The sequence below is a fragment of the Eptesicus fuscus genome, chromosome 13 (assembly GCF_027574615.1).
Source record: "Eptesicus fuscus isolate TK198812 chromosome 13, DD_ASM_mEF_20220401, whole genome shotgun sequence".
NCBI lineage: Eukaryota > Metazoa > Chordata > Mammalia > Chiroptera > Vespertilionidae > Eptesicus > Eptesicus fuscus.
Genome location: NC_072485.1, coordinates 23,138,451 through 23,164,225, shown reverse-complemented (window position 1 = coordinate 23,164,225; position 25,775 = coordinate 23,138,451). Strand labels below are relative to the sequence as shown.

Here is a 25,775-nt window from a genome sequence, read left to right as displayed (position 1 = left end):
TGCCACTCTGGGCTTCCGCCCGAGATCCTGCGCATATAGGAGGCGGGAACGACTCCTAAATTACCGCACCCTTAAGTCTCTCCAAAGCCACACCATCGGGACTGAGGCTGTCATTTACCCGGTAAGGAGTGAGGTTCGTGAGCAGAGAAAAGCAACAGCCGGGCCAGAGCTCGCCTCTGAGAACCGCTAGGACAGAAACCTGAATAGGACTGGAGCGAGAAGCCAGTTCTCTCCCTCTCGCGATACCTCATTTGATGACGTGTGCGTTCCAAGTCTTCTTCGGCTCTCATTGGCTGTCGAGCTCCGTGAGGGAGCTGGGAAACTAGCAGCGCGGGCCCCGCCCCCGTATAGGAGCCAATCCTGAGCAGCCGAGGGGACGAACCCCGGAAGCGAGGTTTGCGGCGGCGAATTCCCCTCTATAAAGGTGGGTAACTCTTCCTGGCTCTTCCTGGTCTCCTTGAGCCACCTGAGCTCTCCTGGCCCCTTCTGGGCGGGTCACCTGTCCACCCCGGCCGGCCGCGTCGCGGGTTCTAGGTGGGGCTGGAGCTGTTAACTCTGCTCTTGGTTGTTCCCAAGGCCGGGGGAGCGACGCCGGGCCTGTGAAGTGACCAGCCGGCGCCGGAGGGCCGGGGCTGGTGGCCCTCCCCCTTACTCCCACTCCCAGAGGTGGAACATTCAGACCATCAGTTGCACAGGCCTTTCTCTGCTTCCCCTTAGCCCTTGACCTCGGATTTAGCACATCCGTATTGCTTTGTGCTGACAGCAGTAGTCTAGTGCAGTACAAAAAGAAGAGAAACTTTTAATTTAGAAAATCTGGGCTTTCAGTTCTATTGATGTTCCTTAATCTAGGGGCAAGTTGTTTTCATCTATCCGAACCTCAGCTCCTTCACCTGTAAAATGGGGTTGATGGCCCCACCTGTCATTTATGTGTCCATTAGGTTAAGAAACACCCTGTTTAAAAAAACAAAACAACAAAAAAAAAAACCCCACCCTATTTCTCCCTAGTGGAATATCACCAAGAATCCTGATTGACTTTTTAAATCCTGAACCAGGGAGTGCACCTGGCTTTAACTGTTTAGACTAAATCCACCAAGAAAATGTTATGTGCAATTTACTGTATCTGGAGCAGTAAATTCAAAATTTATAAAAAGAGAAGCTTTATAAAAAGGAGAGGTGGCCCACAAGATCTGTTCTTAAATTGATATGATAACTAGTTAATTTTATGTTATTTACTAGTGTTTGTTGTTTCATGATTAGATGTATGGTCATTTTTGTGTTGCAAAGTTCAGGGAATAGTTTGAGAATGAAGAAAAAAGTGAGAACTATTTAAACATAAAGCAATTCTGATAGTGTCTCTCATAGACTGAAAGCTGGACAGGCCTGGGAATTCTTTCTTTAAAATCCCTCCTTTTTAAATGAAATAACAGGCCCAGAGAAGGTACTAAACATGAGTGATAGATTTAAACTCGAGTTTAATGCTCTTGGCACTACTAATAAAATCTAATGCATTAGGATTGTATACTCTTAAACTTGTAAAATTAGGTAGAAAGAAATAAGTATTATAGGGGTATGACTAACTCTCCAACTTCTCAGAATCCATTCCAGTCAAAATCAAGTGATGGGGCCTTAATTAAAGTTAATTCTACAATATTTCTTGCTGTATTTAAGTGAGAGATAATTATAAATTAAATATAGTCCCTATACCTAAACTTATTATATTTTAAGAAGCCAAAAAACAAAATTAGTGGTGAAATAAAACACTATATAGCACCAAAAAAATGTAGTATTTGAGAGAGATCTAATTTGAGGATTAAGACAGACTTAATGAAAGAATTAACATCTGAGAAGAGCCTTGAAAAGATAAGAATTTAAACAAATATAGTTGGGAGGCTAAAAATTGTATTTTTTAAAAAATGATTTTTCAATTACAATTGACATACAATATTATATTAGTTTCAGGTGTACAAAGTAATTAGACATTTATACCTTACACTAGAGGCCCAGTGCACGAAATTTGTGCACACGGGGGGCGGGGGGAAGGTTGTCCTTCAGCCCAGCCTGCACCCTCTCCAATCTGGGACCCCTTGAGGGATGTCCAACCGCTGGTTTAGGGCCTAAACGAGCGGTCAGACATCCCTCTCACAATCCAGGACTGCTGGCTCCCAACCGCTCGCCTGCCTCTGCTCGATTGCCCCTAACCTCTTCTGCCTGTCAGCCTGATCACCCCTAACCACTCCCCTGCCAGCCTGATCGACGCCTAACTGCTCCCCTGCCTGCCCGATTGCCCCTAACTGCCCTCCCATGCTGGCCTGGTCACCCCTAACTTCCCTCCCATGCAGGCCCAGTTGCCCTTAACTGTCCTCCCCTGCAGGCCTGGTCGCCCCCCAACTGCCCTCCCCTGCTAGCCCGGTCACCCCTAACTGCCCTCCCCTGCAGGCCTGGTCCCCCCCACTGCCCTCCCCTGCTGGCCTGGTCTCCCCCAACTGCCCTGGTCTCCCCCAACTGCCCTCCCCTGCTGGCCCGGTCACCCCTAACTACCCTCCCTGCTGGCCTGATCACCCCCAACTGCCCTCCCCTGCAGGCCTGGTCCCCTTCCCCCAACTGCCCTCCACTGCAGGCCTGGCCCCCTCCCCCAACTGTTCTCCCTTGCTGACCTGGTCTCCCCCAGCTGCCCTCCTCTGACAGCCTGGTCACCCCTAACTGCCCACAACTGCCCTCCCCTGCAGGCCATCTTGTGTCCACATGGGGGCAGCCATCTTTGACCATATGGGGGCAGCCATTTTGTGTCTTGGAGTGATGGTCAATTTGCATATTACTCTTATTAGATAGGATAGTGATCACTTCGATAAGCAGAAATGGTATTTTTAAAATATTTTTTCTCATTTTCTTTGGTTGAAGTTTAATATGCAGTGTAACTCTTTAAGCTGATGCTGACTTATAAATCAATTAGCGTTCCCATTGCAGGAAAAATCCTGCAATAGGATTTCCTGCTACACTCTACCCCGCCGCCCCTCCGCCCTTGTTGCCCGCCCCACCTTCTCCTCCAGCCCGCCTGCTTTTCTACTTGCCCCTGGCCCTGCCTCCGCTCCGCCCTTGTCACCTGCCCCGCCTTCTCCTCCAGCCCGCCTGCTTTTCCCTACGCCCCAGCCCTGACTTCACTCCTCCCTTCTCCGCCCCCCCCACCCCGGCTTGCTTGCTTCTTCGAAGCTTTACTCCCTTCTGCAGCTCTTGGCTTCTTTCGACACTGTCTTGATATGCAAATTAGCCGCCATCTTTGTTGGGATAATTTGCATACTCGGTCTGATTGGATGGTGGGCATGGTTTGGCTGGTGGGCGTGGCTTAGGTATAGCGAAGGTGCGGTCAATTTGCATATTTGTCTATTATTAGATTAGATATGGCAGCCTAGCAAAATAAGCATCACTTCTTTTGGGAAGCCTTCTCTAACCTCATAGGGCTGGGATAATGACTGCCTTCCAGAATGCTCATGGTATCTGGACATGGTCCTGTCATAGCACTTACCCGGCTGTCTTCCAGTCACTCCAACTTGACAGTAAGTTTCTTGAGGTTACAATGTGGGTCTTGTTCATTATTGAATCCCAGTACCCAGAGACAGGCATTCTGTTCATATTTGTTAAATGAAGGCGTGAATGACAGCCAAAATTCAGTTTCAAAACAATAAGCTAATTAAGAATTATAGTTGTGTATCAATGAATAGGACTACTTTTAAAGCAATGAATTTTCCCAAGCCTGAAATTAGTTAAGTAGAAATAGGATAACTATTACAGATGTCATGATAAAGATGTTTGCACTGAAGAGTTTGGGACACATGTCCTTTGAGGGCTATTCTGTCTCTAAGAATTCCTGATTCTTTTAAGTAGTTTTTGTTTAGAAGTTTTTGTGTTTTCTCTATAGCATCTAGGTGCCTATTTTATTAAAATGTGTCTGGCTTGCCCTGGCGATGTGTCTCAGTTGGAGCATAATCCTGTATACTGAAAGGTTGCAGGCTCAATTCCCTATCAGGGTACATACCTAGGTTGTAGGTTCAATTCCTGGTTGGGCCATGTACCGGAGGCAACCAATCGATTCTCTCTCAGCTATGTTTCCCTTTCTTTCTTTCTTTCTTTCTTTCTTTCTTTCTTTCTTTCTTTCTTTCTTTCTTTCTTTCTTTCTTCCTTCCTTCCTTCCTTCCTTCCTTCCTTCCTTCCTTCCTTCCTTCCTTCCTTCCTTCCTTTCTTCCTTCCTTCCTTCCTTCCTTCCTTCCTTCCTCTCTCTCTCCCCCCCTCCCCCCCTCTCCCCCTTTCCCTCTCCTCTCCCCAACATCAATAAGCATATCCTCGGGTGAGGATTTTTAAAATGTGCCTGTCTTTATTAGTTACAATTTAGAAGCTTCAAGCATTTATCACTCTTAGCATAATACAACAGTATCTAAACCAATAGGTTCAAAATAAATACACCCATACATCAGAGATATTGTGGGTTCAGTTCCAGACCATCGCACTGAAGCAAATGGTAATCTTTTTGCTGGTGGAGGGTCTTACCTTCCATTTGTAAAAAAAAATCTGTGAAGCATGATAAAGAGAAGTACAATGAAATGAGATATGACTGTACAGTTATAACCACTGTCTTAGTAGAAGCAAACAATAACAAAAAAGAAATGTTAGGTTATTAAATATATAGATAACTGAAATCTATCAAGTCTAATATCTAGTGAATATAAAGGGTATCAATAAACACCAAAGAGTTTAGACAGGTTTATTTGTGTGTGTTTGTAAGACTTATATATGATGTTGATAAAGCCTCAATTGCTCTTTTCCTAATAATTTTTTGTTTGTGTTTTCAGATCTTGATGAATAAAATAAAGCAGACATAATTCATCTCTAAAAAGATTATTTATACGCTGGTATTTGAAATGCTTTGTGTGTAGAATAGTAGTAAAAATGGAAAAAGAGAAAGTAAATGATGATGGACAACCAGACCCAGAGAATTCCTTGGACTTTTCTGAACACTTTAACCAACTTGAGTTGTTGGAAACACATGGACACCTTATCCCCACTGGTACCCAAAGTCTCTGGGTAGGGAATTCTGATGAAGATGAGGAACAAGATGAAAAGACTGAAGAGTGGTATCAATTCCAAGAAAAAAAAATGGAAAAAGATCCAAACAAATTGCTTCTTTGGGCTGCTGAAAAAAATCGGGTAAACAAACAAACAGGGAAGAAACCATAATATAATAGGAAAAGTATTAGATTTGGAGCCAGAAGACCTATCCTTGAGCCTCTATTTGATCCGTAACTCTGGGGAAATCCTACTATTTCTGAACCTCTATTTTCTTATCAGTAAAAGTGGTCATTTTAATACCTGTCTCTTTTATGCAGGGTTTTGAGGATCAAATGAGGCAATGTACATGAAAGTACATGTTAAGCTACAAAAAGTCAAATTAGGTATTTGGGGGGCTTTAAGGATAATGAACTATGAAGATCACAAGCAATCATCTGTATTTTTAAATCATTTATATTGTCAGGATCATCCTAGAAATAACTATTATTTAGGAAAAGGAGGATGGGAACTAACATTTATTGGATACCAACTATACCATATGCCTCATTATTTGATTGAATCTTTTTATATCCCTAAAGATAGGTAATATTTCCTTTTACAGAGTAAGAAATTGATATTTTTAGGAATATTAATGTTGCCCAGGATCATCCAAGTAGGATGGTCTTACTTAACATCAAAAGTCTGTTCTTCCCATGCAGCTACTTTTACCTCATTTTACTAAGTTCCCTCATGTGTCTTAATAAACTAATAAGTAAAATGCCTTGCATTTTTGCATAACTTTTTAACCCAAGAGCACACTGTATTCCACCACAGGTCCATAGACCAAACTTCCTTGAAACATGTCTTAAGTTGCTTTAGTTAGAAGGAATTGAGCTGTTTAATCTCTAGATTTCTCTGTTACCATTACACTCTGATAAAGTTTATTTTTTAAAGTTTTATACATTATGTCATTGGTGTGCTACTCCTCAGAAAAAAAGTCAGCCTGTTGTTATGTTTTCTTTACAGGTGACATATAAAAGATTAAATACAATTATTCATCTAGGACTAAAGCTTTTATACAATAAGCCTTAGTTGGACCTGGAAGTAAATATATGGTTTGATATTCAGAGAATCACATTCTTAGAATCACCAGTTTATGGTTAACACTAACTGGTTCATTCTTAAACCGTTGACCCTCTCCCTCCAAAAATGAAATCTTGTTTTCATTTTAAAGTCATCTGCTAACAAGTTTTTATTTAACGTCATTAAATCTAACACCACTAGACAGTTTAATTTTCTCGATTTACTGTTTAGTTTTGAGTTGGGTCTTTTAAATATCGCTTTTTTCTTTTTAGCTGTCTACAGTGCGGAGACTACTTTCTGAAAAGGCCACTCATGTGAACACGAGAGATGAAGATGAGTACACCCCTCTTCATCGAGCAGCCTACAGTGGACACTTAGAGGTTGTCCGTGAGCTAATTGCACAAGGAGCAGATGTTCATGCGGTGACTGTGGATGGCTGGACACCCCTGCACAGCGCTTGTAAGTGGAATAATACCAGAGTAGCTTCTTTCCTACTTCAGCACGATGCAGATATCAATGCCCAAACAAAAGGCCTCTTGACCCCCTTACACCTTGCTGCTGGGAACAGAGACAACAAAGATATCCTAGAACTCCTCCTGATGAACCGCTACATCAAACCAGGTCTGAGAAACAACTTGGAAGAAACTGCATTTGATATTGCCAGGAGGACAAGTACCTATCACTACCTCTTTGAAATTGTGGAAGGTTGCACAAATTCTTCACCTCAGTCTTAACGGTTCTAGTCATTTAAGTACCAGTGCCTCCTTTCTGTGAGATGTCAAAAACCCCCATAAGACAAAGTTGACATCAAAAGTCTTACTACAAAAATTCAGTGGTACTCGTTATGTCCTTCCAAGTGAATTGCCTGACCTTGATGTCAAAAGGTATTTGAAAGTTGTTTGGATATATCTTGAATGATTTCTGTGGAGTGTGTGGTTTTTCTCAGAAAAATTTTAACTTACCTATACTTAAAAATTTGTCCTGGGTTGTAGAGAAAACTAATGATATTTTTGGTGCTGATCCAAGGAAAATGTATTTTTAAATATCCCCATCCTGAATTTTTGTTGAGTATTTAGTATAATGACATGTATTTTTATAAGGTAAAGCAACTCAGAATTCAATTTAAAAGTCTTAAATATACTGGTGCAGTTCAGCTGTCATAGCCATTTGCTTTCATTTTAAACCATAAGAACTAACATAGTGATTTGAATCTTCAGAAGTTAATAAAGTCAAGAACCTAGATCTTTGTGTTTTGGAACCTAGACTCTTAGGAAAGTAGTTAGCTGGGTGTTTAATCCATGAACGTTATATACTGCCTCTCCTACCACAATTCACCCAGTCCTGAGGACAGTCCTACCTCACCCTGGTCCACCTACATAATCCTTATTCTATTGGTGAGTTAGCATGACTTTTAGGCATGCCTACAACTATACCTTGGTCCAAGAGATTGTAATATATCTGCTACCCCGCTGGTTTTACCTGCCTAATCCTGCTGATTTGGGCACTGCTGTTATAGCTTCTCAAGTTCACAGGAAGTATTGATTTTCCAGGGTCCTCTTTTTATACAAACCATACAAAGGCCAAGTGACAAATGAAAAGGAATTCTAAGAGTGAGGGGGATGATCATTATATTGGGGCTAGAACCGCACAGTGGCTCAGGCTTTTTTAAAAAGTCACAGTGTGGATAGTGACAAGAGCATAAATATAAATATTCAAAAAATAAAAGTTTGAACAACAACAACAAAAAGGCATAAATTCTTTTATTAACTGTATATAGCATCCTTGAATCCATAGCATATTTGTTCATCCAGCATACATTTATTAAGTATCTGCTCTCCTGGTCTCTCCAGCAGCAGTTTCCCATTGACTACCAAGCCCTTCTGTGACTATTCCTGAAGGCTTTTCTCGTATCTTCTCAACACCAGAACTAGCACTAGACAAAGGGCACTAAATCAGTGGTCCCTTATTTCAATTATATTTTTTCAATGTCCACCAAGGTCTGTCTATTTTGAGTCAGCACTTGTAACCCGATCACCCTAGACAAAGTAATGTTGTTTAATCAAATATGTGTGGCAGTTTTTAGATTAGAACAAAATTGGAGAATCTCTGAAAAGTTCAAGGTAATGTAGGACTGAATCATTGTGACAAACAGGTCTCAAGAGTTACGAGAACTTCAGTTGTTTTGTGATATCTGGCAAGGAGATGCCTGGGTTTCAGAGTATCAATATCTATGATACAAGGGTTTTGGCAGAGAGTTGCTTTGTATTTAATCTGACCCAATTTAGTGATACCAAATGACACATACAGCTAATAGACAGTATAACAGGACCCCTCCTGTTTCAGTAGACTGCTAAATGAGGCTGCCCGGTTATCTGGAAGGTAAAGAGCCCATGGCTCCTTTCTTAATTGGGAATGAGTTGCATCCATGATTTTATATAAGCTTTCCACTTAAGTACTGTATCGGGCCAAAGAAGCCACCTTTTTCCTGACCAGGAGGTGAATTGACATGTAACTACTTCCTGGTTTTCAGGCCTCAACACTAAACTAGTGCATGGAAATCCCTTCTATCCCTTAGGGCAGAATTTATATCGTTTGCTTCCTTTATACTTTTCTTAGTATTTACTAGACTCTTCTGTCTACAGAAGTCATTCACTAATCATGCTTTTTACTATATTACTTACCTGCACTTTCTAGTTTAAGAAGGCTAAATAGCTCAGTTTGCAAACAAAATTTTCTCTTATCTTGTACTGTGGGGAAAAAAAATATGCTTTTCATAACTAAGGCCTTAATTGTGATTAACTTATATGCCTGAAGAGGAGGTGACTTTTTGTCATTGTTTAAGGGACACATCGTAATTCATAGGCACAAAATGGCTTTGTTATTTTTAATCTTAAATACAATTCTCTGGAGAGTTTACTGGCCCACAACCTACCACAGTGATGGGATTTTGAGTCTTTATATTAAGGATGTGAAAGCATCCATTTATTTCTATTTGTTGGCATTTATCACCATATCCACCACTATTCTAGAACATCATGATCAGAAGAAACCCAGAGACGTAGCATGTACTCTGATTCAGTCCCATATCAAAATGAAGCCTCTGTATCAGTTCTTGATTCCCGACCAACACACACACAACCTTCACCCTGCCTGAAATGGCTCTAGGAATTGGTGGAACTGGGAGGTACAAAACATGATCACAGTCACTGATTGTGCCTTTACTATAATCAGTTCATTGTAGAATGCTCTAGCCCCTCTCTAGGATGACCAGATGACCATTCAACCTGTGTAATATCAAGTGCTTTCTGTCTAGGAAATTTAAGATTTCTGTTTATTACATTTAGAAAACAGTAAATTAATAAGTATTGAGTAACTATTGATGATTTAAATTCCTGAAAATATCCCTTTGAAACCCTAAAGTTTTACTTTTGGGAACCTAAGTAGAAATAATCTAAATCAGAGCTAAATAATCTAAATCAGAAACATAACGCGAGCCACCTGTGTAATCTTTCTAGTAGCTGCATTAAAACAAAAACGAATTTATTAAATAATTTTAATAATACATATTATTTAATAAATCCAAAATATTCATTTCTGCTTGAGATACATATTTTAAAATTATGGAGCTATTTTACTCTTTTGGGTAATATATGTCTTCAAAACAGTGTGTATTTTGTGGCACATCTCAGTTCAGACTAGCCACATTTAACTAATGGCTACTCTAATGAACAGGGTAGGTCCAGATGCCTGAAACATTCCCTGGAGGCATAGCAGAATAGCTAGGAGGCGCATTAAATTCTGAGCCAGACAAATCTGGGTTCAAATACAATTGCCACCTATGTGTGACTTTGGGCAAATAAACTCGGGTTTTCTCATATGTAAAATGAAGATAATATCTATCTTGTTACAGTTTTATAAGGCATAAATGAGCTATGATATGGATGAGGTACCTATTACATGGTAGGTTTGCAAAAAAAATGGTATTGAGTGGTTCCCTTACCCAGCATTACAAGCAGAAATGTCCTTCCTGCTTTAGGTATTTGGATCCTTGAATATCCCAAAGCTCTACCTTTATATTCCTGTATGTAGTTCCTCTCATGACTTTCCAGTAAAATGTGCAGCATAGAGCTTCTTTCAAGAATCCAAACACCTCCACACCTAGAAGAAATGCCTACCTCATCTTCCAAGGCCCCTGCTAGGTGTCAATAATATCCAACAGAAGAGAGAACTCAGGAAGTAAGCAAAATAAAGCAAAAGAATTTCAGCAGATAATTACAAGGACTTAAAGATATGAGGCTCTGAGAGAAAATGTATTTCCAGAATGGATCCAGAGCCTGGAAACTAAGAATAGCTTATTGCTCATTCTATATGCAGCTTCTCAATGCCTAGCAGATGAGTTGTTCTCTAAATTCATACCTAATTTCCCCCCCCCTTTTCCGGATGGGTCTTGTTAACACTAAGCAAATGGAATAAAAATGCAAAAGGATTCATTTTTCATTGATCGCTTTAATTATCCAATTGAAACTCGGGTAAATGTAATGGTTCTTGCTAGGAATTTAATGACATTGACATGACCATGACCTCCAGAGGAGCTCAGAGTAGTAGAATATGTAGGCCAGAAAAATCTGCTTAATGAAATGCATAGCTTATAAAAATCTAAGAGCTAGTTGCTACCTAATTTGTTTTCTTCCTTCTCTTTCTGTTATAATAGGTTCAGCATTTCACCTCTACTAGATGTAAGTGCTTGAAAATTAGGAAAACATCACTGGATTAATGTGAGTTCTTAAGAGCACTGTGTCCTGAACAGTCATTAGAGTTCCCTTTTCAGACATAGCTGCCTTAAACAGAAGCAATTTTTAGCAATCAAAAAAATTAGAAAGTGAGCCTGCCATTACTTTAAAATCAGATGCCTCTCAGGATTTTTCACACTCCAATTTAATAACTCACATAGAAAGCATATCCCAGTTGAAGGGGTCGACTCTAGGCCAGGATGTAGCTGTGCTGTGAGAATCATACTAAGAACTGATGAAAGAAACAGATCCTTCAGAGCACATTCCAGAAAAAAAAAAAAAAAAAAAGCACTACAGCTCATATTTGCTTTCATGTGCTCTTGCATATTTCTTATTTGAAGATAGGCAAAGCTTATGAGAAGAATCAAAAGGAAGAAACATTAGGGTCCTTCTATTCCTTTTATTTTAGTCTGCACATTTAGAAAATGAGGAGGTTTTGGAATTCATTGAGAAAGGTAATCGTATGTCAGGATTTCTCACACTGTTGACATTGGAGCCAAATAGTTCTTTGTTGTGGGGGCATCCTGGGCATTGCAGAATATTTAGCAGCCTTCTTGGCCTCTACTCTCTAGACGCCAGTAGCATCTCCCACTCCTCCCCACTTAAGACAACCAAACATGTCTCCAGACATTGCCAAATGTTCCCTGCTCTGTCATCAAAAATCTCTAAGGCAGGAAATTTCATTATTTGGCTAGCCTCAAAGTTGTTTTATTAGCATGCAATTAAATTTTATTTAAAGCATGTTTTCCTTAGAGTCCAAATATCCATCAGTGTACACTCAAACACTAATCATTGATTCTATATTAAGTTTTTACTATTTTATTAATGAGATCATTTAAACATTTCAAAATTGGCTAAAACATACAATTAGAAAAAGAAAACGCTTCAATATTGAGTGTCGTTTGTAAGAAAAACTCACTCCCTGCTCCTAGATTTGGCCTCTAGGAAATTTACCCCTTAGGTCGGATAAGTTTATTTTTAGAGAAATTCTAACTTGCGGGTATTAATGGAGATGATAATCAAATTCTGATTTTTAATAGGTTACACCACTACAAATGTAAATTTTCCTTGCATTGTTGAATAAAATGCTACTAAGTTGATACACAGGCTTTTTACTTCTAGAAGGAAAGGAATAAGCAAAGCCAACAGACTTTGTCAGAGGAGAATGAGATGGGGAGGGAGCTAGCAGGTTCCAGGTATAAAACCACTGGGGAATTTGACAATACTCTCTTAATGTCATTACCGATGTAAAATTCTTTTAGTTTGTTATTTAAATATTAAAATAATGTGGTGTAATTAATTTTGGCAATTACTTTCACTTTAAAAATTAATTCCAAGATGAAATATATAAAAAGCATAGTGTAAAAAATATTCCACATTTGTTTAACAGCCTTCCCCAATCATCATTTATATAATACTCTCCTCTGATCTTATTTATAAAAATTCTTATATATCCAAGATGTGACACACTGACCCACTGTGATACTATTAACAGCTAACAATTGAGTGCTTTAAGTGTACCAGCTGTGCTATAGGTGCTCACATGTTATCTCAGGAGCCTCACAATAACCCCGTGAGATAGATGACATGATAGAAATGAGGAAATTGGGCTTATGGAGGCTAAGTAAATTGCCCATGGTCATGAAGTAAGTTTCCAGAAAGCTCACGTTTAAATATTATAGCTTTTCATCAGTGGGGTTCTTGAATGTTAATATCCATGTGTCACTGGTTAGTCTGTCAAATAATCATAACAAAGATTCCATTTTCTTTAATACTGTTTTGATGTAATTTATGGTAGTGTTTAAGACGTAAAAATTACCATTATTAGAAGCAAATTGCATTTTATGGCATAAAATATAAATATACAAAAGTTTCATTAAATCATAAGTGTCAGAGCAATTTTTAAAAAGAATAATAAAGTTGGTGAATTTATAGCACCTGGTTTCAAAACTCATTGTGAAGCAGCAGTTTTAAGACAGTGTGAATAGACATATATAGATCAACAGGATAGTCTAGAAATAGATCCAGATATGAATGATCAATTAATGTTTGACAAAGCATCTAAGGATTTCAATGAGAAATTCCCTTAAAGAAATAGTGCTGGAACACCTGAATATCTACTTGGGGAAAAATTAATTCATTTATAGACCCCAGAGCTGTGGTTGCCTGGTGACAGGGACGGAAGTTGGACTGGAGAAGGGCAGGAAAATTTTGGGGAAGTGTTGGAAATGTTCTGTATCTTCATTGCAGGTGTATACAACTGCCCAAGTCATTAAATTCTATACTTAAATGGAATTAAGTTTTTGTACATTAAGTTATTCTTCAGTAAAATAGATTTTTAAAAGTAGCTATACAGCGATGACTAATTTCATCCTTTTGTTCTTTTCCATAGCAAGTACAGACTTAGGAGGATCTCTCCATCAGATTTTAGGAGTCTATCTTCCTCAGGGGCTGCAGAGTCCTGTGAATTATAAAAAAGAAAAAAAGATTTCATTAATTCACTGGAATTTTAAAGTCCCAAGTAAAAAGCCCATTGTAATTGGAAGAAACCGTTTATCCATTAAATGGTAAAGTAGGAAACAAACTAATTTAAAATAGTTCATTTGGCAGTACTCAACAAATTTGAAAAGATGGCTTAATTATTATAAGAAGGATTTTGTTGACTTTAAAATAATTTAGATCAGGAATGTTAGAATCTAGGATACCAAAGTGATTCTAGCATCTACTTTTCTGGAGGAAAAACAATAGCATTAATAATCCATTGTTATTCAGTTGCCCTGTTATTAAGCAGAAGAAAAGACTGAAATGACTTCTGGAGATGTGTTCAAAATTTATAAAATTAACCACAAAATGTAAAAATTAATCCACCTAGTTTTTACTAATGTGCCAATAACTAATAAGTATATAGAACCGATACAATTTATAACTTATTACAAGAAAATTTTAGTCTTTGGTTTTGCCTCCATCTATTGGCCATATTAATATTTTACATTTAATTAAAATGAAAATAGGATAAGCCATTCTGATGTTTTTGCTGTTCATTTTTCATTTTTTTTGATCAGAAAGTAAAATTGTAACCACATTTTCTAGATAAAACAGTACATTTTATACTTATTTTTATTAATAATTTGTTCCTAAAAAGATTTCAGGTGGTGTATAATTGAAACACATATAATAATTGGAAATAGAAAATCAAAAGCCATTTAGAAGGAGAAAGAAGGAAATAAACCATCTAAATTAATATAGTTACTGCAATTAACAATTATCTCCAAGCTTTTTGATATTGGATACAAAAAGAAAAAAAATAATTGCATAATTCCTTTTTTAAACTTCTGGGTATTTAAATCTCCTTTCTCCCTCTTTAATTCCTTTTTATTTGATCAAAGTAAACAATTTTTTAAAAGTAAAACTTTCAGACTAACTTTTTAACTAAAATATGCTTAATATTTGTATAATTTCATAGAGATATAGAAAACAGTAGTTCAAAAATCTTGATGAATTCTACAAAGTAAACACACCCATGTAACTACAACCCAATCTAGAGACAGAACAAAACCCACACTCCAAACTCTAGTTTGTGCTCCCTCTCAGTGCTCCTTCAAAGGTACCTCCTATTTTGATTTCTGTCACCATTTCATTTTGCCTACATAGGTGGAATCATTTATTATGTATACTTTTGTGTTTGTTTTTTTCAGTCAACATTACATCTATGAGATTCATCCGTATTTTTGCATGTAGCAGAGGGTTTTTTTGTTGTATTCTGTTATATGAACACTAGAGGCCCGATGCACAAAGATTCGTGCAAGAATGGGCCTTCCTTCCCCTGGCTGCCGGCACCGCCTTCGCTCCGGCCGGAGCCACCTTTCCGCCTTCCCATGCTGCCCAGAGGCCCGGAGCTGCTGGGGAGGTGCAGAACACCTGCATTGTCGCCCCGCCCCTGGCCACTCAGTGCCTACATATGCAAATTAACCCACCATCTTTGTTGGGTTAATTTGCATACTCCTGTTTGGCTGGTGGGCGTCGTGAAGGTATGGTCAATTTGCATCTTACTCTTTTATTAGTGTAGATGCAATACTTTATAAGTACATTTTGTTATTACCTACCCCCAAAATTATAAAGATTGTTTTCTCTTTTTTTTGTTTAAAAAAAAAAAGTACATTTTGTTGAGTTTTGAAGGGCCTTTGAATTCTTTTCAGTCTGGGGCTTATTGTTGTTGTTAATTTTCACCTGAGGATATCTTTCCGTTGATCTTTTAGAAAGAGTGGAAAAAAGAGGGAAAGACAGACAGAAACATACAGGTGAGAGAAACACATCAACTGGTTGCCTCCTGCATGCGCCCTGACCAGGGCTCAGGCTGGGGAGGAGCCAAGGTAATGCGCTTGACCAGAATGGAACCTGGGACCCTTTGGTCTGCAGGCCAATGCTCTATCCACTGAGCCAGACCGGCTAGGGCCAGTTTGGGGCTTTTATAAATAGTGCTGGTATGGCTGGACCAGTCTGGCTCAGTGGATAGAGCGTCGGTCTGCGGACTGGGGGGTCCCGGGTTCGATTACAGTCGGGGGCATGTGCATTGGTTGCGGGCACATCCCCGGTGGGGGGTGCGCAGGAGGCAGCTGGTCAATGTTTCTCATCGTTTCTGGCTCTCTGTCCCTCTCCCTTCCTCTCTGTAAAAAATCAATAAAATATATAAAATAAAATAAAAGAAAAAGAAAAGATAAATAGTGCTGGTATGAACATTCTAGAATATGATTTTGGTGTACACGTTCTACACTTCTGTATATACCTAGTGTTAGGACTGTTAGTCCAAAGGATATATTTATATTCAGTTTTAGTAAAAACTGTCAAAACAGTTCTCCAAAGTGGTTATACCAATTTATACTCTTAGCTGCAATGAATGAGAGTTCCAATTGTCCATATCCTCCCAATCCTTCTTACTGCCACCTTGTGTGGGTGGTTTCTTTAAATGGCCATTCTAATAGTCATGTAGTAATATATCATTGTACATTTAATTTTCAGTTTCCTGGTGACTAATTATGTGGAGCAAGTTTTTCGATGCTGATTGGCCATCTGCATCTCCTCTTTTGTGAAGTGCTTGTTCATCTTTCTCCATTTTCTTATTGGATTGTGTGCCCTTTTCTTATTGATTTTTACAACCAATTCTTCATATAATCTGGATACTAGTCATTTGTTGGATATAGGGATTGCAGAAATGTTCTTCCAGTCTGTGGCTTGCCTTTTTATCCTCTTAATGGTAATTTTAATGAAGAGAATATCCTAATTTTAATGACCTCTTATCAGTTTTCATTATGGTTAGTGCTTTCTGTTTTCTACTTAAGAAATGCTTGCCTACCCCAAGATCATGAACATAGTGTCTTCTAGTTTTAGTGTCTTACCTTTAGTGTAATCATTCATTTTGAGTTTATATTTGTGTTTGATGTGTGATAGGAGTCAAGATTTATTTTTTCTCATAATAATAGCCAGCTTATCCAATACCACCTATGAAAAAGACCATCCCCTCTTCCCATCCCCCCGCCCCTGCCCCCACTACATTGCAGTGACAACTTTATTATATATCTGGTGATCGTACATGGTTTGGTCTGTTTCTATTTTGTTCCATACCTACGTTTTAATACTATAGCTTGACAGTAAGTCTTGGTATCTGGTAGTGTAACTATTTCAACTTTGTTTTTATTCTTCAAGGCTGTTTTTGCCATTCTTGGCCCTTTGCATTGACTTGTACTCTTCAATTTTAGAATTCCCTTGTCAATTTCTATTTTTAAAATAACCTTGCTGAGATTTAGATTGGAGTTATAGATCAATTTGAGAACAATTAACATAATATGTTTCAATTCTTGAAAATAATATATTTCTCCATTTACTTAGGTATTCATTAAATTTTCTTGATAATATTTTAGAGCATTTGGGTGCAGTTCTTTTTTTTTTTTCTTAGATTTATTCTTATGTATTTGGTGGCTTTTGATACTATTATAAATATGTTGTTTTTTATATTCTATTTCCTATTTATTTGTAATTTTTTTCTTTGTGACTATGTATCCAGTGACCTTAGGAAATGTACTCTAATAGCTTGTCTATGCATTCTTGTGAGTTTTCTATGTGCACAACCATGTTGACTGATGGTAAAAACAGCTTCATTTCTTCCTTTTAAAAAATTTTAATGTAGTAAATTGCATTGCTTGATTTTCAAATGTTTGACAAACTGTGCATTTTTAGAACAATCACAATTTTATTATAATGTGTTATCCTCTTTTAACATGCTGGGTTATATTTGCTAATATCTTATTTAATATTTGAATCAGTCTTCATGAGGGAGATTGACCTATACTTTTACTTTTTTGTCGTGTTCTTTCAGATTTTGAAATAAAGATGAATTGAGAAGAGCTGACATTTTTAACTCTTGGGATAGTTTGAATAGGATTAGTGTTATAATATTTGTAAATGTTTGGAAGAATTCAATAGTGAGGCTTTACGTTTCCTTTGTGGAATAGGTTTTAATTTGAATTCAATATCTTTAATAGTTATATTTCTATATTTACTTCTATTAAAGTGATATTTCTTCTTGTGTCCATTTTTAAAAGTTGTGTTTTTTAAGTGAATTGTCCACTTCATCAAAATTGTCAGATTTACTAGCATCAAATTATTTATAACATTATTATCTTTTAAATGTCTATAAGCCATTAAGGAGTCATTCAAGGAATACTAGTATATATTAAATGAACAAACAATGCAGAAAAAAGTGGATCTGCTTGAGATACAGACACACCTGCTCTGTGTGCAGGAAATCCCTTGGGTACTGTGGAGCAGTTTGAAATATAGTGAGCTAGGTGATCTCTAGGCTTCTTACAGCTCCAAAGTTTTATGACTGTGATGTTCAACCAGCAGGCAGAAATGTAGGATTGGGGTCAGGATAAAGATTGAATCTGGAGATATTTAAAAGGCATAGCACCTTAAGGTGATAATAAAAGTGTTGGAATTGAGTGAACTAGTAAAAGGAGAAAAAAGGGAATTTGGAGGAATGTCTACACTGATGAGGTTCGAATTCTAAAAATAATAATGACAGCAAGGGAGACATTACCACTAGAGAGGCAACTGGAACATCAGGAAAATGCAGTTTTGAAAACCAAGAGGATGCTTTCAAGAAAAATGGGGTATAAATCATTGTCAAATGCTATTGGAGAGGCCAAGAGATATGAGGAAGCATAGCTTGATTTGGAAATTAATAGGTGCTCGGTGACCTTCAAAAGACTAAATTTAATAACATGGTGAGATTGGAAACAAACTGTGAGAAATGAAAAAGTGGATTGGGTTTGAGCAACTGGAGACCAAATATAAATGATCTTAAGAAAATAGGCCACAAAGGAAAAGAAGTAGAATAATATAGGCTTGGGATATTTAGCATGGCAAAGATTTTGTATATTTTTTACTAGGAAAGAAAAATCAATATACAGAAAATAACATAGAAATCTGGAGGAGATTCAAGTAGAAGGGGAACATACAGAATGGGACAAAATAATTGCAAATCAAATATCTGATAAGGGGTCAATATCCAAATAGAGATATTTGCTCACCCACACTTATCAAAGCCTTATTCAGAATAGCCAACAGGTGAAAGCAACCCAAATGTCCATCAATAGATAAATGAATAAAGAAAATGTAGTATATACATAAGATGAAATATTATTAAGCCTTTAAAAAGAAGAAAGTGCTGTCACATGCTAAGAAAGGGATGATTCTTGAGGACACTGTGCTAAATGAAGTAAGCTAGTTCACAATAAGATAAATATCGCATGACTTTACTCATATGAGATCTAAAGTATTCAAACTCATAGAAACAAAGTAGAATGTATTGTTGCTGGAGGCTGGGAGAAAGGGGAAATGGGAGTTGGTCTTCAGTGGGTATAAAGTTTCTATTTTGCAAGATGAAAAAGTTCTAGAGAACTGTTACATAACAATGTAAATATATTTAACACTTAAACTATTAGTTATATAAAAAAGATAATTTCAAATGTTTGTGATTCTCAAAATGCCCTAACTGGCCTCATAGATTAATTTTACAAGTAAATGTTATAAACAGATGTATAAAATATTTAAAAAGATAATTGTTTAAATAAAAATATTCATTTTTATAGAGTTTATAACATATCTAAAAGTAAAATGTATGCCAATAATTATATAGGATATATATAGAATGGCTGGGAGGAGAGAAATGGAAGTTCCTAAAACTGTACCTGACATGGTATAGTATCTCTTGAAGGTAGCCTGTGAAAAGTTAAAGATGTATACTATAAACACTAAAGCAACCACTAAAATAATACACAAAGAAGGTAATCTTCATGATAAAAACACTCAACAGACTAGGAATAGAAGGGAACTTCCTTAACCCAATTAAGGACATCTATAAAACTCAAAACTAACATCCTAACTTAGTGGCAAATGTTTTTTCTCTGAGATCAAGAACAAGACAAAGTTGTCGACTCTCACCACTTCTACTAACCATTGTACTGGAAATTCTAGCCAGTGCAATTAGGTAAGAAAATAAAAGGCATGGAAAAGAAGTAAAAGCACATCTCTTTGTAGATAATATAATCTTATATAGAGAAAATCATAAGGAATCCGTTGAAAAAACTAGAACTAATAAATGCATTCAGCAATGCTTCAGGATACAAGATCAATGTACAAAAATCAATTGTCTTTCTAAACATTATCAGTGAGCAAACTGAAAATTAAATTAAGAAAACTTATTTACAATGCTATCGAAAAGAATAAAAAAAATTTGGAATAAAGTTAACACAAGAAATGCAAAACCTTTGTTCTGAGAACGACAAACATGATGAAAGCAATGAAAGAAGCACTAAACGTTGTTACTGAGCACCAAAGTTGGAGGCTTCTCACTTTTTGATTTTAAAATGTACTAGGAAACTGTTAACTGTGACATTCTGGTATTGGCATTAAGGATAGACATATAGATCAATGGAATAGAATGGAGAGCCCAGAAATAAGTCTTCCCATTTATGGACCATTGACTTTTGACAAGGGTGTCAAGACAATTCCATGGAGAGAAAAAAATAGCCTTTTCAATAAATGGTGCTGGGAAGGCTGGATATCCACATGCAAAAGAATGAAGTTGGACTCCTACATCACACTATAATGTTAATACAAAAGTTAACTCAAAATGGTCAGAGACCTAAATACATGGTGGGCAAAAGTAGGTTTACAGTGGTGAGTATGTGAAACAGTCTACTCTTGTATTATTATTTTTTAACTAGAGGCACAGTGCACAAAATTTGTGCACTGGTAGATTCCCTAGAAGCTGCTGGCTGCCAGTTGCCTGCCGGGGCCTCCCTCCCTTCCCCGGGCTGGCCCCACCCCCTGGTCGAACTCCCAGACAACCTCCCTGTCGAGGGGACAATTTGCATGCTATGCTTTTATTATATAGGATTATTGTATTATTTTCCATACAAACAAGTGTATATCTAACTTTGCCCCACCTTGTGTAAGAGTCAAAACTATAGAACTCTTAGAAAAGAGCATAGGGAAAACATCTTCATGATATTGAATTTATCAATAATTTATTCGATATGACACCAAAAGTGTGGGTATCAAATGAAAAAATACATAAGTAGGGACTACATCAAAATTAAAATGTTTTAAGGACTCTATCAACAAAGTGAAAAGACAACCGATGGAATGGGAGAAAATATTTAAGACCATCTATAATAATAAAAGCATAATATGCTAATTAGACTGGACAGCCAAAAGACCTGGACATCATTCCAAATGTCCTTCCAGACAAAGCTGCGGTGGTGGGGGCCGAGGCAGAGGCAGTTAAGGGCAATCAGGCAGGCAGGCGAGTGGTTAGGGGCAATCAGGCAGGCAGGCAGAGGCAGTTAGGGGCCATCAGGCAGGCAGGCAAGTGGTTAAGGGTGATCAGGCAGGCAGGGGATTGGTTAGGAGTGAGCAGGCAGGCAGGCAGAGTGGTTAGGGTGATCATGCAGGCAGGCCAGCGGTTAAGAGCCAGTGGTCCCAGATTGCAAGAGGGTGCAGGCCAGGCTGAGGGGACCCCCCCTCCATGCACAGATTTTGTGCACCGGGCCTCTAATATTTATCATAAGAGACTAATATCCAAAATATATAAAGAACTCCTACAACTCAACAACAAAGAACATAATTCAAAATGGGTAAAATACTTGAATAGACATTTCTCCAAGAAAAATGTACAACTAGCCTATAAGCACATGAAAAGATGCTCAACATCACTACACATTAATGGAATGCAAATAAAAACAACAAAGAGATACCACTTCACCCTAATTAGGATAGCTAGGCATTATGAAAGGAGAGAGAGAAAGAGCGAGTGAGAGAAGAGAGAAAACAAATGTTGGCAAGGAGTTAGAGAAATTGGAATCCTTGTGCATTGCTGGTGGGAATGTAAAATTGTACAGCGACTTGAAGAGGTTTGATGGTTCTTCAAAATGTTAAACATAGAATTACCATATCACCCAGCAATTCAATTTCTATGTACATACTCAAAAGAATTGAAAGCAGGGGCTCATACAGACAATCTGTAACTAATGTTCATTGCAGCATTATTGGAAATTGGCAAAAGGTGGAAATGTTTAATCTGAATGTCCACCAACAGATGAACAGATAGACAAAATGTGGTATATACATACAATGGCATATTATTCGTCCTTAAAAAGAATGCAATTTTGACACATGCTAAGCATGGATTAACTTTAAAAACATATGCTATGCCCCAGCTGGTTTGGCTTAGTGGATGGAGTGTTGGTCTGAGGACTCAAGGGTCCCAGGTTTGATTCCGGTCAAGGGCCCATGCCCAGGTTGTGGGCTCGGTGCCCAGTGGGGGGACGTGCAGGAGGCAGCCAATCAATGATTCCCTCTCATCATTGATGTTTCTATCTCTCTCTTCCTCTCCTTCCTCTCTGAAATCAATAAAAATATATTTTAAAAAACATATGCTAAGTGAAACAAGATGAATACAAAAGGATACTGTATGAGTCCACTTATAAGAGGTATCTAAAGTAGTCAAATTTAGCCCTGACCGGTTTGGCTCAGTGGATAGAGCATCAGCCTGCAGACTCAAGGGTCCCAGGTTTGATACCTGGTCAAGGGCATGTACCTTGATTGCTGGCACATCCCCAGTAGGGGGTGTGCAAGAGGCAGCTGATCAATGTTTCTCTCTCATTGATGTTTCTAACCCTCTATCCCTTTCCCTTCCTCTCTGTAAAAAATCAATAAAATATATTTTAAAAAATAAAAATAAAGTAGTCAAATTTATAGAGACAGAAAGCAGAGGAGAGGAAGAAATTAGGAATTTGGGTTTAATGGGTACAGAGTTTCTGTTTGGGACAATGAAAAAGCTCTGGAAATACTAGTAGAGAGTGATGATGGCTCCACAACATTGTGAGTATACTTAATGTCATTGAGTTTATACTTAAAATGGTTAAAATAGTAAGTTTTATGTTATCTATATCTTATCACAATAATAATAAAGCAGTTAGACCTCCAGGTCCCTCATTCTGAGCAACCAGATGGATGACTCCACCCCAGAAGATGACTGGAGGTAATTCTTTGGAGGAAGTCCAACGGGCTCTCCAGTCTGGAAGGTATAAAGCTCAATTGGGGGCTGGATAACGTCATACTCGGTCTTCGGTTCTCTTCTACCGCTCACTTCCCAGGGTGCTGGCACCAGAAAGAAGATACCCTCCAGGAGGGAGACTAAAGGGATCACCTCATGGAGAATCAGAGCAGTTCAAGAGTTTGATCTTTAAATAGACATCAGGGGTTCCCCAACTAACCAGACCAGACAGATCAACCATCAGTGAAACTTCCAGTCAATAAGCTCCACCTGTATGCACAGATTCATATTCTGCACGACTAGGTAGGGCAAGATGGTAAAGGATCGCCTGAAGAGAGAGGAAAGCTACTAAGACAGAAACCAAAACAAACAGGAATAGGGTAAGTTGGAGGCAGCAATTATACAGGGGAAAAGATTGGAAATTAAGTATATTATTAATATCCTCAGAGATATAAAGAAAGCCAATGTGTTTTTTTTTTTTTTTTTTTTTTTGTCCTTTGAGGCATTTTATTTCCACATATGTATTACATCCCTAGAAAAAGAATCCCAGGATTTTCCCTCCTGTGTGTTTTCGTCTTGCTTCTTCATGGTCCATGATGCCCGCTGAGGTTGTCAGTACAATGAAACCAAACTGACGGGACGGAAGCAAGTTGTTCTGCCATTTTTCTAGATCTTTGAGTTGCACATCAAATCTGGGGCTGATTACTCCACACTTGTTCAACCTGCCTGTGAGGTTCACAACTATTTTCCCAGCTCTGTGGTCATCAATAATTTCAAATTCGCCAATGTAACCATGCTTCATCATCACAGTCAGAAACCGGACGATGACTTTGGAGCACGGCCTAATGAGAACCTGGCGTTTGCCCCTCTTTTCGGCATTGTTGATACTCTTCAGAGCATCAGCCAGGACGTTCATGCGCACCATTGTGGCGGCACAGACCGATGGCGGAAAGAGAACCGCCAATGTGTTTTATAAAAAAGAATTATCAGAGCCCTAGCTGGTTTGGCTCAGTGGATAGAGCACCAGCCTGTGGACTGAAGGGTCTCGGGTTTGATTCCGGTCAAGGGCATGTGCCCAGGTTGCAGGCTCGATCCCCAGTAGGGGGCATGCAGGAGGCAGCCAATCAATGATTCTCTCATCATTGATGTTTCTATCTCTTTCTCCCTCTTCCTTCCTCTCCGAAATCAATAAAAATATATTTTTTAAAAAGGAACCAGAGAGCTCTGAGAAATTAAAAACGATAGCAGAAATGAAAAATCGAATGTTTAGAAAATAATGAGGAAATCTCCCTGAATATAGTGCAAAAATACAAATATAGAATAGGTCAGAAAATTAGAGGACAAATCAGGAGATCTAGCATACAAATAACAGGGTCCCAGAGAGAACAGAGAAAACAATGACACTGCAATGAAATGATTTTTTTTAATTCTCTAAAGTGAAGGACGTGAGTTTCTAGGTTGAGATGATCTACTGAATGCCCAGTAAAATGGTTGAAAATTTGACCCATATCAAGGTGTATCATCATGAAGTTTCAAACCAATGAAGACAAAGAGAAGATTCTCCAAGTTTCTAGAAATAAAAAGCAGGTTCTATACAAGAGATAAGGAATAGAATGGCCACAGAATTCTATGGCAACAGTGGATTCCAGAAGACCATGGTGCAATGACTTTAAAATTCTGAGGGAAAAATTATTTCCAATATAGAGTTCTTTATCCAGCTAGACCTCTATTTTAATAGAAAGTAAAATAAAGACACTTGTAAACCTATAAGGACTTGGACATTTTATCTCCCATAGACCAGTTATCAAAGGGCAACTGGAGATATGCTCTTCCAAATAAGTGAATAAACCAAGAAAGAGAAAAAGATGGGATTCACAAGTAAGGGATCCAGTGCAGGAGAAATCCTTAGACAGCAGCTGTGCAACCACAGGTATACAGAGCAACCAACCAGTCCAGACTCTAAAAGAGACTTTCTAGAAGAGATGAAAAGGATAGAATTCCTCATGTGTTTGAACTTATTAAGAGATTTACAGCCCTCGCAGGCGTGGCCTAGTTGGTTGGGCGTCCTCCGGTGCATGGCAAGATTGCCGACTCAATTTCTGGTTAGGGCACATGCCCTGGGTTGTGTCTGGATCCCCAGTGCAGGAGACTGTGATGGATGTTATGCTGTCACATTGATGTTTCTCTCTCTCTCCTGCTCCGTTTCTCTCTTTCTAAAAATCAATAAACTCTTCCTAAAGAAAAATAAAAAAAGATTTACACAAGGATGAAGAGTGTGGGAATTAGTTAGTGATGTGGACATTAAAAATCAAGCAAATTAAAGAACAAGGCAGTTATTAACTCCAGAAAGAAAAAGGATATGACTTGGCATGGTTGTCACTGGAGTTTACATAGTCAAGGTCATGTAAAATGCTCCAGCCAAAATTTCAGCTTATCTGTTTTAGGAAGGTGAAGGAGGCAATAAGTATATGAACAGATGGTGAGCATGAATGATAGCTAAATTCTTGTCTTCCGTAGTAGGAAATCAACATATACCTAACATTAAAAATAAAAAGCAGCAAAATGAGCATTTGGTTATATGGTTGTAAATAGTAAGTTATCAGCCAAAAGAAGTGAAAGTGGCTGCCTCTGGAGTGAAATGGAGGCAGATGGGGTCCCTTGTATTTGGTTATAAGCCTTGTAGAACTATTTAACTCTGTAAAATAATGCACATTTAGCTTTCATAAAATTAACACAGCATAATTCCCTCTTTTATATGGCTGGAAAGAAACACCCCCCCCCCACCCACACACACACACACACAAAAACAAAAAACACTCAAACAAACAAAAGCAATCTCATGCTCCAGATAGAACTCTCGATTTTCCCACTTGCTATCAAATCAAATTTTTCTGAATTTGATTTCCTCACCTGTAAAATTGGTTGTTATATAGATTGAAACGGATTGTGAATACAGAAGTGCTTGGAAACGACAAGAGTTGTCTAATGACAGACAACAACAATGATTAAAAACTTAGAATCCAAAAGTTGGGAATCCTCAACGTTCATTTATTCCATCACGTTCTGTGCGTAGCAGGGAGTGAGACGCCATAAGCAAAACCCTACCTTCAACTCACCTGTCCAGTTCCTGCCCCCGCTCCTACCTGTTCCGGGTGGCGACCTATTCTTGAGGCTTTGGTGCTGGACTTTTCTGAATTCGGGTTCCCGCTGTGCCACTTCCTTTGCTGAACGGCCTCAGACCTTTTCCT

At 38.2% G+C, this 25,775-nt stretch overlaps 3 protein-coding genes and 1 long non-coding RNA gene across 7 annotated transcripts in view; 1 reads left to right on the top strand and 3 right to left on the bottom strand.

Annotated features, from left to right (window-relative positions):
* Nucleotides 1-196, bottom strand: part of MRE11 (MRE11 homolog, double strand break repair nuclease) — a 73,048-nt gene extending 72,852 nt beyond the window's left edge. Inside the window, exon 1 of the mRNA XM_054724608.1 lies at nucleotides 119-196. The gene's annotated coding sequence lies outside the window, so the exon portion shown is untranslated. The remainder of the gene's footprint in view (nucleotides 1-118) is intronic.
* On the top strand, nucleotides 166-13,203 carry ANKRD49 (ankyrin repeat domain 49). 4 transcript variants are annotated; one of them, XR_008557859.1, is made up of 4 exons: nucleotides 166-424; nucleotides 4,842-5,196; nucleotides 6,393-7,004; nucleotides 10,832-13,203. XR_008557859.1 is itself a non-coding variant. In XM_054724609.1 (3 exons), the coding sequence occupies exons 2-3, from the start codon at nucleotides 4,939-4,941 to the stop codon at nucleotides 6,852-6,854; spliced, it is 720 nt and encodes a 239-aa protein (XP_054580584.1). In that variant the 5' UTR covers nucleotides 166-424; nucleotides 4,842-4,938; the 3' UTR covers nucleotides 6,855-7,844. The 4 variants fall into 4 exon arrangements, 1 of the variants encoding a protein (XP_054580584.1); XR_008557860.1 differs by lacking the exon at nucleotides 10,832-13,203 and adding an exon at nucleotides 10,210-10,530; XR_008557861.1 differs by lacking the exon at nucleotides 166-424 and adding an exon at nucleotides 3,486-3,551.
* Nucleotides 13,201-25,769, bottom strand: LOC129151060 (uncharacterized). Its single transcript, XR_008557863.1, has 2 exons — nucleotides 25,671-25,769; nucleotides 13,201-13,371 (listed from the first exon to the last, which is right to left on the bottom strand). It is a non-coding gene; the product is annotated as an uncharacterized LOC129151060 (long non-coding RNA).
* Nucleotides 23,024-23,479, bottom strand: LOC103305062 (40S ribosomal protein S15a). The gene has a single exon (XM_008161774.3). It carries the CDS (start codon nucleotides 23,450-23,452, stop codon nucleotides 23,060-23,062), a length of 393 nt encoding a protein of 130 aa, XP_008159996.1. The 5' UTR covers nucleotides 23,453-23,479; the 3' UTR covers nucleotides 23,024-23,059.
* Nucleotides 25,770-25,775: the final 6 nt, after the last annotated feature.